Source organism: Dendropsophus ebraccatus, chromosome 5, assembly GCF_027789765.1.
Source record: "Dendropsophus ebraccatus isolate aDenEbr1 chromosome 5, aDenEbr1.pat, whole genome shotgun sequence".
In the NCBI taxonomy this organism is placed as follows: Eukaryota; Metazoa; Chordata; class Amphibia; order Anura; family Hylidae; genus Dendropsophus; species Dendropsophus ebraccatus.
This window is the reverse complement of record NC_091458.1, coordinates 6,836,653-6,852,995: the sequence shown is the minus strand read 5'-3', so window position 1 is coordinate 6,852,995 and position 16,343 is coordinate 6,836,653. Positions and strand designations below refer to the sequence as shown.

At 44.7% G+C, this 16,343-nt stretch overlaps 1 protein-coding gene and 1 non-coding gene across 2 annotated transcripts in view; both read right to left on the bottom strand.

The window, feature by feature from the left end:
* Window positions 1-5,112, bottom strand: part of LOC138792239 (NACHT, LRR and PYD domains-containing protein 12-like) — a 172,280-nt gene extending 167,168 nt beyond the window's left edge. The window contains exon 1 of the mRNA XM_069969413.1: window positions 5,027-5,112. Within this exon, the coding sequence (XP_069825514.1) occupies window positions 5,027-5,099 (73 nt within the window). The 5' untranslated portion in view covers window positions 5,100-5,112. The remainder of the gene's footprint in view (window positions 1-5,026) is intronic.
* Window positions 5,113-10,215: 5,103 nt separating this feature from the next.
* On the bottom strand, window positions 10,216-10,404 carry LOC138794285 (U2 spliceosomal RNA). Its single transcript, XR_011363436.1, has one exon. It is a non-coding gene; the product is annotated as a U2 spliceosomal RNA (small nuclear RNA).
* Between the last annotated feature and the right edge of the window lie 5,939 nt (window positions 10,405-16,343).

Sequence of the window (16,343 nt, the reverse complement as noted above, 5' to 3'; positions counted from 1 at the left end):
GGGGCGTTTCGGGCGGCAGCCCGGGGCCCTGAGCTTCTGGGGGGCCCATGACCACCCAAAAAGACTTATACTTTCAGTGGTGTACTGTCTCTTGACTACACTTCCACCATGATTTGCAAAAAATCATTGTTTTTTTAATGGCAATTTTGCACAAATCAGGACATCATGAAATTTTTTGTCCTGTACTATGAACACCACGCTAGTGCCGCCATAGTTACAGTGGGGTGGGGGGGCCCAGGCCTGGTGAACAGCCCGGCGCCTATGGTAAAGTTAATCCGCCCCTGGGTATGCTCTGTGCCCCAATATAGTAGTAAGGTCCCTATATAGTATAGGCCCCTCTGTGCAGCCCAATGTTAGTATAGACCCGTGTGCTGCCCCCAATAGTATAGACCCCCTGTGTGCTGCCCCCAGTAGTATAGAAAGCTGTGTGCTGCCCCCAGTAGTATATAGAGCTGTGTGCTACCCCCAGTAGTATATAGACCCCATTGTACTGCCCCCAGTAGTATATAGACCCCTTAAGCACTGCCCCCAGTAGTATATAGACCACTAGGTGCTGCCCCCAGTAGTATATAGACCCCTTGTGTGCTGCCCCTAGTACTATAGACCACTAGGTGCTGCCCCCATTAGTATATAGCCCCCTCTGTGCATCCCCCAGTAGTATATAGACCCCTTGTGCACTGCCCCCAGTAGTATATAGACCACTAGGTGCTGCCCCCAGTAGTATATAGACCCCTTGTGTGCTGCCCCTAGTACTATAGACCACTAGGTGCTGCTCCCATTAGTATATAGCCCCCTCTGTGCTCCCCCAGTTATATATACCCGCCACTGTGCATCCCCCAGTAGTATATATACCCCCCATGCTCCCCCAAGTAGTATATAGTCCCACTGTGCACCACATAGTAGTATAAATATCCCCTGTGCTCCCCCAAGTAGTATATAGTCCCCCTGTGCACCCCACAGTAGTATATATCCCCTGTGCTCCCCCAAATAGTATATAGTCCCCCTGTGCACCCCACAGTAGTATTAATATCCCCTGTGCGCCCCTATATAGCCCCCTTTGTGCTCCCTGACTTATATATACCCCCCTGTGCACCCCCCTTTTATATAATCCCCCTGTGCACCCCCATTATATATATCCCCTGTGTGGCCCCAGTTATATATATACCCCCTGTGTGCCCCCCAGTTATATATATATATATATATATATATATATTATACCACCTGTGTGCCCCCAGTTATATATATATCCCCTGTGTGCCCCCAGTTATATATATATATATATATATATATATATATATATATTTATTATACCACCTGTGTGCCCCCAGTTATATATATATATATATATATATATATATACCACCTGTGTGCCCCCAGTTATATATATATATATCCCCTGTGTGCCCCCAGTTATATATATACCCCCTGTGTGCCCCAGTTATATGTATATATATATACCCCCTGTGTGCTCCCCAAGTTATATATACCCCCTTGTATATAATCCCCCTGTGCAACCCCCAGTTACATATATTTATCCCGTGTGCCCCCAGTTATATATATATATATATATATATATATATATATATATACACCCCCTGTGTGCCATCCAAGTTATATATACCCCCTGTGTGCTCCCCAAGTTATATATACCCCCTTTATATAGTCCCCCTGTGCACCCCCAGTTATATATATACACCCCCTGTGTGCCCCCAGTTATATATATACACCCCCTGTGTGCCCCCAGATATATATATACACCCCGTGTGCCCCCAGATATATATATACCACCTTTGTGCCCCCAGATATACATATACCCCCTGTGTGCCCCCAGATATATATATATATATACCCCCTGTGTTCCCCCAGTTATATATATACCCCCTGTGTGCCCCCAGTTATATTTACCCCCCTGTGCACCCCCTTTTATATAATCCCCCGTCACTGTGCGCTCCCCCAGTTTAAATATACCTCCTGTGTGGCCCCCCAATTATATATACCCCCCTGTGTGCTGCCCCCCGTTATATAGCCCCCCTTTGTGCTTCCCCCTCCCATATAGCAAGTAACAAAAAAAAAAAAACACTTTATACTCACCTGGGTCCGCGCGTTCCTCTTCTCTTCTCTTCACCTCACTCTTATGGCCGCAGGCAGTGCTTTACCTGCGGTCACAAGAGGCCGCTCTCCCCCCTCGTGGTGTCGGCGCTGAGTGACGTCACTCAGCGCCGACACCGCGAGAGGGGACAGCGGCCTCTTGTGACCGCAGGTAAAGCACTGCCTGCGGCCACAAGGATGACTGACAGGGAGGGAGCCAATGGCTCCCGACCTGTCAGTGATGCTGCTGCTGCCCGTACCTATGAGTGCTCGTTTGAGCGCTCATAGCTACAGTACAGAGCGCCGCAGGGGGTGCCATGGATGGGTAACCTTACCCATCCCGATGGCGCCCTCCTGGCAGGCTGGTGGCCGGAGCCCTGTGCGACCGCAATGGTCGGACAGAGCAAAGGCCGGCCCTGCTCAGGGTGGGCCCCTTTAACCAGTGGGCCCGGTGCACGTGCACCATGTGCCCTCTGGTTAAAGCGGCCCTGCTCTAGGCCACGCCAGTTTCACACAGGGCTGGAAGTTTAAAAGTTGTTTTTCCAGGACAATAACTGCATCCCATGCCGAATGGACAGATCTTGGATTAAAAGCAGCTATCCGAAGGTACCCACCTCAGAATCACTTGCAGTCTCTAAAAAAATGTCTCTTCACTGTGATTAGTTGAACAAATCTGTTGACATCCAGAATAGTTTGATATAAATCAAACTGTGTGTCTGGTACAAAAGAAAGGGCGCTTTCAAGTGCAGTACATGAAATTGTTGTTCTGTCACATGTTAGCATGTGGTCTATGCATATATATGTTGAAAACTGTTAAGTTCTCTTCATTTGTAACTAAGAAGATGTATGGTATAAAGACATTCCTTAAAGGGGTTATCCAGCGCTACAAAAACATGACCACTTTCTTCCAGACAGCCCCACTCTTGTCTCCAGCTTGGGCGGGGTTTTGCTGCTCAATTTCATTGAAGTGAATGGAGCTTAATTGCAGCCGCACCTGAACTGGAGACAAGTCGTGTTATCTCTGAGAGAAAGTGGCCATGTTTATATAGCACTTGATAACCCCTTTAATTGTAATAGTTCCTATAGTATATATATGGCACAGTGCCAATATTGTAAACTCCAGTATATAGGAAGTACCAAACAGAAACTAAAAAACTCGTTTACAATAGCATATTAGAGACATGACATCACGGGCAACTTTAACATTACATCAATTTATGTTGAGACTGACAAAGCACTTTGTGGACTTTCACGAAGAAGATATTAGTGGCCGACAAGTAATCCCTATTGAGAGGGTATGAGAACCTAAAAGAGGTGGAGATAGGACTAAGTTACTCTGTAATAGAGAAAATTATTGGATACTGCATCTTGTCACTAGACGTTTGTATATGTATATATTGTGTTAATGACTAATGGGGAACCCTGAAATGCGTAGGCGTTTGTTTTTAAACTGTTATTTTTATGCACGAAGGAAGACTACTACAACTTTTTATTGGAGCTGTGGAATCCAGCGTTTTTTCCTTGTATGTTTTCCCGGGACACAGCCCGAGTTCATCTACGTGCTACAATACAGAAACGCCAGACAAGCCGCTGGGAGACAAATAGAGGGGTGAGCTGACTATTGCTACATATGAATTGCATATCACAGCTATAATTACTGTATCCAGGTCCAGTCTCCTGAAGGCTGCTATATAACAGCTATAGTTACTGTATCCAGGTCCAGTCTCCTGAAGGCTGCTATATAACAGCTATACTTACTGTATCCAGGTCCAGTCTCCTGAAGGCAGCTATATAACAGCTATACTTACTGTAGCCAGGTCCAGTCTCCTGAAGGCTGCTATATAAACAGCTATACTTACTGTATCCAGATCTATTCTCCTGAAGGAAGCTTTATAACAGATGTACTTACTGTATCCAGGTCCAATCTCCGGAAAGCAACTATATCACAGCTATACTTACGTGGCGGGCGTGCTGAAGGGAGGGCACAGTGACCGGGGGGGGGGGGGGGGGGCAGATATTACAAAATGTGAGCACCACACGGCCACTTTTCCTAGTGAGCCAAAAATGGGATCAGCCAGCCACCCCTGGATACTGGATACACTGGTTTGGCACTACCACACTGTTGGGTCTTGTAGTCATTGTAGTGTAGAGTAGGGAGTGTTGTACATTGTGCAAAGTTGAAGACACACTCAAATTCTTGAACAGTTAAATTGTTTACTGAAGAACTTGGTAAACAGTAGAATTTTTAGCAGTTTTTGCACAGTTGTGTGAACAGTACAGTTGATAAGGAACTAGTTATCCAAGATCCCTGTGAACGAGGTGGATCTGTAGTGTGCTTGACTAGATAGTTTAGGTAGTGTGCAGCCAAACGCTGTTATGTGTAATTAGTAAAGGTGATTGAGTTGGTGTGGGGTGGTTACTCGAGGGAAGGGGCTTATCCAGACCCGAAAGCTCTCAACAATAGGAACTCTGGTCACTTTGAGGGTGACAGTAGAAAAGTACCTGCTTCCACGGGAATGAGCGTCCGCTTCGACTATCTTGTGTGCTCAGAGTGTAATAGGATCGGGGAATGCAGGACCCAATCTGGGTGAAGCTAATTGCTTGTGACCCTCTAGGAACAGTAGCAACTTGCAGCAGAGTCTCGGCTTGAATGTAGTGCACTTTGCTAACTGCTGGCTTGACTGTACAGAAAATCCTCCTTCTTTACTCCTCCGATAGTCCCTTTGTGTGGATAAGTTATCCCTATCCCTTTCACGCCCCTATAGGTATTCTACCCAGACACCTCGCAACCTGAACTGAATAGTTAATCCATTATAGAGCTTTTACCTTCAGCTAAACCTGAGCAGTGTACTGTGGAAAAGCTACACCAAGTGGAAGGAGTTACATATTACAGTTACCTATTGCAGTGCATACACATATACAGGATACCAACCTATACCTGCTAGAAAAGACAGTGGACCCACTCTGGGACACTGCATACTCCCCAACCGAGAAAATGCCGTCCCCGTCATACTTATAGGGAGGTATCTGTAAACAAACATTAGAAGAAATAGTTAGGATCAGCAGAAGTTACTCAATAGTATACAACAAACACTATAAAGAATGTGAGAAAGCTACTACTACAGTGAGTTGACCCTTTGTGCTTCTCTCTGAGCATCTCAGCAATTGCTGTTCTCATACAGGAACAGGAGCATGATAGTCCATGATGTCTTGATAAGCTTGAGTAGATGGTGATGGTGGACAGTAGTAAAGGTGCTGAGGGAAGTGTGACAGCAGCAGGAACTAGATGTCCAATATTTCCCCAATAGATGGCCGTCTTGGTTCCACTTAACCCCTTAACGACAAAGGGCGTATATTTACGCCCTACTGCCGTTAAGGACGTTCAGAGCGGGGCCGTATGGCGACCCCGCTCTGAACAGCGGCGGTCCCGGGTGCCGCTTTTAGCCCGGGACCGCAGGTATTAGCGGGCACGGTCCGATCGCCGTGCCCACTAATACAGTAATCGGATGCAGCTGTCAAACATGACAGCTGCATCCGATTACAGGATTCAGCTGTTCCCTGGTGTCTAGTGGAGGAGATCGATCCTCCGGGATGTTATCCCGGAGGAGCAATCTCCATAACTGAAGCCGGCCGGGGACCGCTCAAAGATGACGCTGTCGCCGGCTCGGCACTCGTTTGTTATCGGCTGCAGCAGCCAAAAGCAAACGAGTGCCGATCTCATTGATCTTTGCTGTATATCTTTACAGCAAAGATCTCAATGAGAGATCAAAGTGTATATACTAGAAGTCCCCCAGGGGGGCTTCTAGTATATGTGTAAAAAAATAAAATAAGTGTTGTTGTCAATAAAAAGCCCCCTCCCCTAATAAAAGTCTGAATCACCCCCCTTTTCCCAGGTTATAAATAAAAGTAAATAAATAAACATGTTTGCTATCCCCGTGTGCGTAATCGCCCGAACTATTAATCACATTCCTGATCTCGCACGGTTAACGGCGTCAGCGCAAAAAAATCCCAAAGTGCAAAATTGCGCATTTTTGGTCGAATCAAATCCAGAAAAATTGTAATAAAAAGCGATCAAAAAGTCGTTTATGCGCAATCAAGGTACCGATAGAAAGAACGCATCATGGCGCAAAAAATGACACCTGACACAGCCCCATAGACCAAAGGATAAAAGCGCTATAAGCTGGGGAATGGAGCGGTTTTAAGTGACATATATTTGTTGACAATGGTTTGAATTTTTTACAGGCCATCAGATACAATATAAGTTAGACATGTTACATATCGTTTTAATCGTAACGACTTGAGGAACATGCATAACAAGTCAGTTTTACCCCAGGGCGACTGGCGTAAAAACACATTTCCCCGAAATAAACAAAATGCGTTTTTTTTTTTCCATTTTACCACACTTTAAATTTTTTTCTGGTTTCGCAGTGTACTTTATGCAAAAATTCAGCCTGTCATTGCAAAGTACAATTAGTGATGCTAAAAATAAGGCCTCATGTGGGTTTCTAGGTGGAAAAATGCAAGTGCCATGGCCTTTTAAACACAAGGAGGAAAAAACGAAAACGCAAAAATCTAAATTGGCTCTGTCTTTAAGGGGTTAAGCCACCGGAGAATAGGATAGTGTACTTTGATACTGTGGAGGGCATGGTAATGACAGCTCATCACTGGTACAGAGTTTCAACCCATTACGATGCATAGTTTGTGATGCTCTTCCTTGCTTCTGGATCTCATACACATCTGCTGAGAGAAATGGTATGGCAACCACAGTGTATGGCTTTACTTCCCATAATAACTAACTTTCCTGAGCGGTGATTGTTCTTTAGCCACACTTTATCATCAATCAGAGGCTGAGCATGAGCATGCTGATTATAGTCATTCTTCTGCCTCCTACGAGCTTCTTCCATTCGAGAATCTTCTGTGCCTCATGGTTTCTTTGTTGATGTTCAGACACCCACTCTGTCTCCAGCAAAGGGTTGATAGAATCTGGTATCTAAATTCCAAGTTCACTTTCTTTGGGTAATTGACCTTGCCTCCCAAACACGAGTTAGAACGGAGAATAACCAGTTGAACAATGAGTGGTGTTGTTATACATTCATTAGTTCTTAGAAGTTCAGGCCACTCCGCCTGTTTGGATATTGATGCTGTACGCAGCATATTAATGAAGATTTGATCCTGGAACACCTCAGATTCAAATGCAGAACCTTGATCTAGAAAGTACAGCTTCAGGGCAACCATAGTGTTTTGCATAGCGGTTGTGGAACATGACAGCAGTTGTTCTTGCTGTAAGGTCTCTGATGGGTACCAGAACAGTCCACCTACTATAGTGATCCACCATAGTGAGGGCATAGGTGTAACCAGCATGAGTTTCATGTGATCGAGAGCCACAATCTCATTGGGCTTTTGAGTACAGATAGGACGAAGGGGAGCTGTTGTGTCTTTCTTGCCAACCGTGGCCAGGTTGCATGCTGGGCAGTTGGATCACCAGTTTTCAATATCGGATCTCATACTGACCCAATAAAGCAGTCTTCTGATATTCTTCAGTTTTGTGAAGGTGTGTTTACATGTAAAGATTATCGTGCGAATTTGCACGATAACGAATTCGAACGATAATCGTACGTGTAAACGCAGCGAACGATCGAACGATGAACGAGAAATCGTTAATTTTGATCTTTCAACATGTCATCAAATCGTCGTTTGCAAAAAATTAGCAGATCGTTCCGTGTGAACAGTCGTTCGCCGATTTAACCAATGTGTGAGATAGGCTTAAGCTAACGCAAAACGATTTTCCGTACGATATATCGTACAGTCTAAACGCTGATCGTTATGAAAAAAAAAATCGTTACTCCGACATCGTTAATCGTACGATCGGGCCAATTATCGTTTTGTGTAAACGCACCTTTAGTCTTGAGGGTTGCGGCCATTGTATCCACCTGTTCTTGAAGGGGGTTGATAATAACAGGTGTGGAGGTTTGAACTGAATGAACCACCGGATCAGGAATCATGTGGGGTGTCAGTGCAGGAGTTGCACTCCCAAGGATGAAGGGTAAGGGGCTGTGCACAAGTCCTCAGGGGGCTCCTCATATGGACCAGGAAGACTTAAGGTCCAAGCTTTGAAATTCAGTAAAGTGTAACCATGGATTGTGTTTAGTTAGGTCATGAATCTACATGAGTCTACCCCTTCTATGAACCTGTCCATTAGGATGCATTTAGTATCTGCAGGGGTAAAGCTATCAATGTGGTGGACAGCTCTTAATGCTGCATGTAGTGAAAGTGCATAGTCTCTCAAGCTCTCACCTGGCTTCTGTTGCAGACTGTAGATGCAGAGTCTCACCTCTGATGGGGACTGGATTTCAAACTCATCCTCGAGTTTGCTAAGGATCTGGGCCACGCTGGTTTTCTGTGCAGAGGCCCAGGTACGCACGGGAGTTTTCTCTCTGCTATTTGTTTAATATTTATGCGATAGTTAAATAGTTCACTCTTCCATTTTTTTTTCTTTGTTTCCACGTTTCTATATTATATCACACGTCATAAAATAGAATGCGCAACCTTATTAAATAATATATCTACATATAAAACATAATGACTAGGTAGAGGATTATAACAAGCCCAAGTATGAATAATGTATACATAGTTCTATACATACAATAAATCAGACTGATGTATATGTTCACTGTTGATTTAAATGTAAATGAGAGGCTTTTAGTCACGGATTTTCTTTAGGCTACACCTAGGTTTACCACATTTGTAGCATCCAATAGTTTTAAGCCAAGTACTTGTAGGTAATGAACCCTGATATAAACTGGGTGGCAACTGGTTGTGTAAGGATCTTCTGGCAAAACATTATGTACCGAGAGCCAGAACCTCAGGCAACAGCTCATCCTTCAACAGTACAGGAAAATGTTTCTAGCAAATCTGTGTATTAACCTATGTTCCTTAGGGCCCTATTCCACCAGACGATTATCGTTTGCATAATCGTTAATGTTTAACGATCTCAAACGACCGCTATTGCGAAAGACCTGAAAACGTTCACTCATTTCTATGGAACGATAATCGTTACTTATGATCGTAATTGCGATCGTTTTTCTTCACTATTTATTCGCTATTGCATTCGTATCTATTGCGAACGATGTCTTATTTAATGCGAACGATTTGCGAACGAGCAACGATAAAAATAGGTCCAGGTCTTATAAAGCGATCAACGATTTCTCGTTTGGTAGTTAATCGTTAACTGCATTTCAACCGAACGATTATCGTTTAAATTCGAACGATTTAACGACAATCTGAACGATAATCGTCCGGTGGAATAGGGCCCTTAGGTTTACAATCTGTTAGGCTACGTTCACACAGAGCAAAAGGGGCGGATTACGCAAGGAAATATTTCCGCCTGAAATCAACTGACGCTGAATTCCGAGCAGAATATAAGCAGAACGTAAGCAGAATCCCTGCGTATTCTGCTAGGAAAGTGTTCAGCTCGTAATCAGCTCTTGACAAATTCAGCGCGGAATACTCGAGGAATCCGCGCTGAATCCGCATGCATTCAGCGTTGAAATTCAGCGAGTATTTGGTGAGTAAACTAGACTATACCAGAACATATACTAGAATCCTCCTCCCCCCCCTTTTCCCCATTTCCACGCTGATTCAGCGAGTAATTTCCGCTTGTATTACGCTTGTATTCCGCGCTGAATACGCGCGTATTCCGCGCTGAAACAGAAAATCAGAGCCCCATTGATTTGTATAGGCTTCCGCTAGCGGAAGAATGAACATGTTCATTCTTCTGGCGGAAAGCGGATTAGTTCAGTGCGGAAATTCCACTGTGTGAACTGCAGAGCAGAATTTCCATTCAACACAATGGAAATGAGCTCTGCACCTATTCTAACAGCTGAAATTTCAGCGCTGATTCAGCGCAGAAATTCAGCTGCTTTTGCTCAGTGGGAACGAGCCCTAATGGCTTTAGCTCTAAGACTTTAATACTACCCTGTTTCCCTGAAAATAAGACCTACTAGAGGTTTTGCTGAATTGCTAAATATAAGGCCTCCCCGGAAAGTAAGACCAAGCTAATTTATTGTTTGGAAGCATGGCAGCCGAACAGAACACCGGGGCATGCAACTGGGATTCTTTTTCTTCATTTTTTTTTTTCCTGCACTGGAAGCTTTGCAATACCAGGTCAATGCCTGGAGAGGACAGATCAAGCTCTTTCTCCATCTCCCTGTTGTAAAAACCCATTTATATGGTCCCTAGATAGGGGAACGTAGCAAATATTAAACTGATAAGAACAGATACTACACTTGATCTTAGCCAAAAGGCCTGGGAAGCGATCTGGGATTCTTTTTAACCCACTTGTCCCCTATCTTCACCATCCATTGCAGAGCAGCTGCATGCAGGACATGAAGACCGTCACCTGCCACCAACTCCGATGTTCCCTTCCACGGCCGTCACTCCTAAATGTGCAGGCGAGGCATCAAGAGGCCTGTCGCCTGCCACCATCCCAGTTTTCCCCTGCCACCAGATGCAGAGCTGCACACAGTCTGACGTTATCCCCTGCTGCCATACCGTAAGCTGTCACTGCTGTGCTGTACGAGTGTGCTGTGGTGAGTTTCCCTTATGGCCGGAAGCCGCCATATCGTACGCTGTCCCTGATGTGCTGTATGAGTGTGCTGAGGTGAGCTCCCCCTAGTGATCGGAAGCCACCATACCATAGGCTGTCCCTGCTGTGCTGTACGAGTGTGCTGAGCTCCCTCTGGTGGCTGGAAGCCATCATACCGTACGTTTTTCCCAGCTGTGCTCTACGAGTGTGCTGTGGTGAGCTCCCCCTGGTGGCCAGAGACTGCCATACCATACACTTAGTCTCTGCTCTGCTGTCCGAGTGTGCTGTGGTGAGCCATAAGGCACCATACTGTATGCTCTGTCCCTGTTGTGCATGTGACATGAACTCTTCTTCGTGGAAAAATAAGATATCCCCTGAAAATAAGAGTGAGCACATCTTTGGGAGCAAAAAATAATAAAAGACAAAAAAGGGAATGGAATATATTTGTCCCTGTAATCATAGATCAATTTCATTGTAGGACATTGTATATGGATTTACCAGATGAAACCCTTCTAGCCAGGTGCTAGGTGACACCTGTGAGCGTGTAATATGATGCTCCCTGCAGTAGGCTTACGATAAAGACCTGCATATATTTTTCCTATTGTAACATCACCCCTAAGAAAGAAACCGAGGTATAGTCACAATGGGGGACATTTACTATTGAGTTTAAAACGTGCAATTTTTCTACAGAGTACTTGTTTTTTTTTACCTAGCCGAATGAGACAAATTGAACAAAAAAATCATTAATTTGTGAATAAAAATAATCACAAAAAATTCACCTGGTACTGACCATACATACCCTTCACCTGTTTTTGCCTTTTTTTTTTTTTTTTTAAATGCGCAAATGATAAATTGGCCCCAAATCATGGATTATGTAAATTTTGGTGAATACTCCAAACAGGCAGATTAAAAAATTGCATCTAAAATTTTAAGGTATCACGTTAAGATAAAACAGAATCTCATAAAGAGAAACATTAGTATGCCATATTAGACAGAGCTCATCTATACAACAGACATACCACCAGACAGTACAGATTACTGGTGTTGAATAGGTTAATACGTCTACCCCAGAGAATAGAATGCTTTATTTGCATGTGAAACACTCTGAATAGCCACTTTGGTACTGGCCCTTTAAGAGCAGACTTTGATACCGTCCTTTTAAGAGTGACTTTGGTACCGACCCTTTAAGAGCAACTTAGGTACTGTCCCTTGAAGAGCGAAAGTGGCCAAGGCCCTTTATGAGCAACTTATGTACTGTTCCTTAAAAACTTTGGTACTGCCCCTTTAAGAACAACTTTGGTATTGTCCCTTTAAGAGTGCGTTCACAAGTGCAGGATCCGCAGCATATTTGATGGCCCAGAGTTACTTTGCATTGAATCTGCAACTTCAAATCTGCTGCAGATCGTGTACGTGTGAACGCACCCTAAGAGTGACTTTAGTACTGCCTCTGTAAGAGCGACTGTGGTACTGGTCCTTTAAGAGTGAATGTTGCCCCAGCCCTTTAAGAGCGACTTTGAAACTGTCCCTTTGAGAGCCACTTATGTACCATCCCTTTAAGAGCGACATTGGTACTGCCCTTTATCCCTTAGACGACCTAGGGTGTACAGGTACGCCCTAGAAGTCTGTGCCCAGATGACCGTGGGCGTACCTGTACGCCCTGACCTAAGAAGAGCACTTCATAGCAGTGAGCAGACGGCACCTCACCATTAATGACAGGCTGCAGCCATCGTGCTGCAGCGTGCCATTAACCCCTTAAACGTTGCGACCGCGGCGTTTAAGTGTAAGTGACAGGGGGAGTCTCCCCCAATGTGATTGCGGGGGTCCTGATCGTTAAAACGGACCGCCGGAGGTCTCTCACCTGCCTTTGTGCGGTCCGATTGGCGATCTGTTCACTGAGCCTGCACAGGCAGGCTCAATGAGCAGATCGCCTATCACACTGATCAATGCTATACCTATGGCATAGCAATGATCAGTGTAGTAAATGAAAGTAATGAATGTACAAGTCCCCCAAAGGGACTTCAAATGTGTAAAAAAACATGAATTACTAACCGGTAATTGCTTTTCCTCGAAGCCCATGACGGCACCCATGGAGAGGTCCACCTCCCGCTCCTCTGGACAGGGAACAGTTCACTGGATCCATAAAAGAGACCGCCCCTTCATCGCCAGTTCGTCATTAAGGAATCTCAGGAGCATATCTAAATCTTCTTTGGAAAATAAGTATATTTTCCTAGTTTATCAAAACACACTTTTTTTTTTTCCAACAAAAAACTATTACTAATTTTAATATCATATAATACTTCTTATATGACTATATCAATACAAAGTCTTACTACTAGTGAAAGACCAATATATACAATATTAGGGAGGGTATTAGGCGGGTGCCGTCATGGGCTTCGAGGAAAAGCAATTACCGGTTAGTAATTCATGTTTTCCCTCTCGCCCTATGACGGCACCCATGGAGACTAGAATAGGAATTACGCCTAGGGTGGGACCACTGCCTGCAATACCCTTCTCCCAAAGATTAAGTCTTCTTGAGAGGATAACTGGAGCCTATAGTGCTTAAAAAAGGTATGGGGGGAGCTCCACGTAGCAGCCCTGCATATTTGCTCAATAAATACTGAGGCTCTCTCCGCCCAGGATGTGGCTACTGAACGGGTAGAGTGAGCCCCGAACCCGGATGGAACTTCGATACCCGCGGCTAGATAGGCAGAAGAGATGGTGTTCTTAATCCACTTAGCTATCACCTGGGCAGATGCAGCCTTCCCTCTATTCTTTCCCTGAAAGAGTATTAAAATATTATTGGAAAGCCTCCACTGTTCTGTATTCTGTAGATAATGGATAAGACATCTCCTGACATCTAGACAGTGAAAACGAGACTCCCCCTCATTAGAGGGGTTGGGACAGAATGAGGGGAGTACCACTTCCTGGGATCTGTGGAAATCAGAAACCACCTTGGGAAGGAAGGCTGGGTCTGGAGATAGTATCCCCCTATCCTCTCTAATGGACATATAGGGTTGCTGAATGGAGAAAGCTGATATTTCTCCTACTCTCCTGGCAGAGGTGATAGCTAGAAGGAAGGCTAACTTCTGAGAGAGAGTCTTGATGGAGAGATCTGCTAAGGGTTCAAATGGAGGTTCTGTTAGCTGGGAGAAAACTAGATTTAAATCCCACGGTGGGAGTTTAGGCTTGATGGAAGGGAAGATTCTATCTGTTGCCCTCATGAACCTCCTAACCCAGGGATGTTCCGCCAGCTTAAAGTCAAAGAGGGAACTGAGAGCTGAAATCTGGACCCTAATAGTACTAGGCCTTAACCTCTTATTTAGACCTTCCTGTAGGAAATCTAGTACTACTGGGATATCTGGTGGAACTAATACATTAATGGGTTTATTAACAAACCTACAAAATGCTCTCAAAGTTCTAAGATATATTTCTGATGTGACTCTCTTTTTACTGGCCAGGAGGGTGGTGATGACCTGTTCTGAAAGCCCCCTGTCTATGAGGATCTGCCTCTCAATAGCCATGCTGTCAGGTGGAGATTCTTGACTTCCGGATGGTAAATTGGACCCTGACTGAGAAGATCCGGAGTCTCTGGCAGTACCCAGGGATCTGTAACGGACATGACCCTCAACCAAGAGAACCACACCCTGGGCCAGAATGGCGCTATCATGATAACCAGAGCTTTGTCCTGCTTGACCTTCCTGAGAACTCTGGGGATCATCCTGAATGGAGGGAAGGCATACAGGAGTCCCTGATTCCAAGGATGAGCTAGCGCATCTATCCCTATCGGGTTGTCTGATGGGCTCAGGGAGAAGAACCTCTCTACCTTCTTGTTCGCTTTGGAAGCGAAGAGATCTATTACTGGAAGACCCCATCTGGCACAGATCTGTTGAAACACCTGGACTGACAAGCTCCACTCCCCCTGGTTTAGCTGGTGTCTGCTCAGGTAGTCTGCTTTTATATTCTCTGAACCCTTTAGATGTAGTGCTGTGCGGGAGGAGAGATGAGGTTCTACCAGTCTGAAGATGAAGTGTGGAACTCTCATTAGATCAAACAAACCAAAAATAAAGTGCCCTAAAGGTAGGTAATCTGGATGGTTCAAATACCAAAACAATTTTATAAGGGCCAAAAGCCCAGATCACATCCAGTAAACCTACCACTAAGTAAAACGTAACTTTTAATAACTTTCAAATAGAAATAATAAGTATAAAGTTGTGCTCATTAAAATCAAAGAGCTTCCATAACCTTCTACAATGAATCAACCTATATCTGTATAGTCATAGTGTGGCCCATGAAGCCCATGTGTGGGTGAAACTAGTTGAGGGGCTGTGCGGTTGATTTTAAATTCATTGCTTTCATAGCCCAGTTAGATAGTAATATACTACGAGGTAGTCAGTAGTCTGCAGCTACTATGACTATACAGATATAGGTTGATTCACTGTAGAAGGTTATGGAAGCTCTGTGATTTTAATGAGCACAACTTTATACTTATTATTTCTATTTGAAAGTTATTAAAAGTTACGTTTTACTTAGTGGTAGGTTTACTGGATGTGATCTGGGCTTTTGGCCCTTATAAAATTGTTTCGACTCTCATTAGCTCTCTGGATCTTGTGCCCCCTTGGTGATTTATGTACGCTACTACTGATGAGTTGTCTGACTGGACCTTTACATGTCTGTCTCTTAGGAGGGGCAGAGCCTGGGATAGGGAGACGAAGACTGCCCTTAGCTCTCTGACGTTCTGAGACAAGGCAGCTTCCTCTGGCTTCCATAACCCCTGGAGTATTATGTCTGTTGTGTGGGCTCCCCAGCCCCGAGGGCTGGCATCGGTAGTTAGGATGACTTCGTCTGAGCGTACCCAGGGAACCCCTTTTTCCAGATTTTTCCAGATTGGGCTTCTTGGCAGAATCAGCAGAGTTGAACAAAAGACCTCTACTTTTTCTAGAGGTCCTCCATTCCCTTCTACCTGAATGGCCCTACCTCTGCCCCTATAATTACTTTTGGGAGGCTGGGGTACAACTGGAAACCCCTTCTTTCTATCGGAAGCTTTCTCAAGGACTGCATCAAGGGTGGAACCGAAGAGAAATTCACCCTCACAGGGTACGGCACATAGCTTTGCCTTGGAAGTAATGTCCCCTTTCCAGTCCCTGAGCCAAACGGATCAACCTCCTCTATGTTGGAAGCCGAAGGTTCCGACTGGTGAGACTCATTATCAATCTCAACGACCTCACCAAAGTCCTCTGTCTCGGACATAGGATCCTCCTCATCTGCCTCCGTACTGGGACCAGGCCTAGGCTCAGACCTGGAGGATTCTCCCGTCTCCACGGGGACTAGGGTCTGAGAGGGAAGGGATGATTTAATTTCCCCTCTAATAAGTTCCTTAATGTCCTTCATGAAGGATGGTGTTTCTTCCTCCAGGAATCTATTACGACAGGAGCTGCATAATGTCTTATTGTGACTACTCAGCTTTCTGTCACACACAGGACACTCTCTGGTCTTAGTACGGGATGTTTTTGGTGCCTATAAGAAAACAATATACATACTATGTGTACACACTTCAAACCATCATAAATATTGTGAGGGTACCAAGTTAGCTCCTGTCATACCGGTTGAGTCTCAGAAAGGGTCTCAGGATTATCTGCGCGCTCCTCCATAATGGAAGTAGATATGTCTGCAG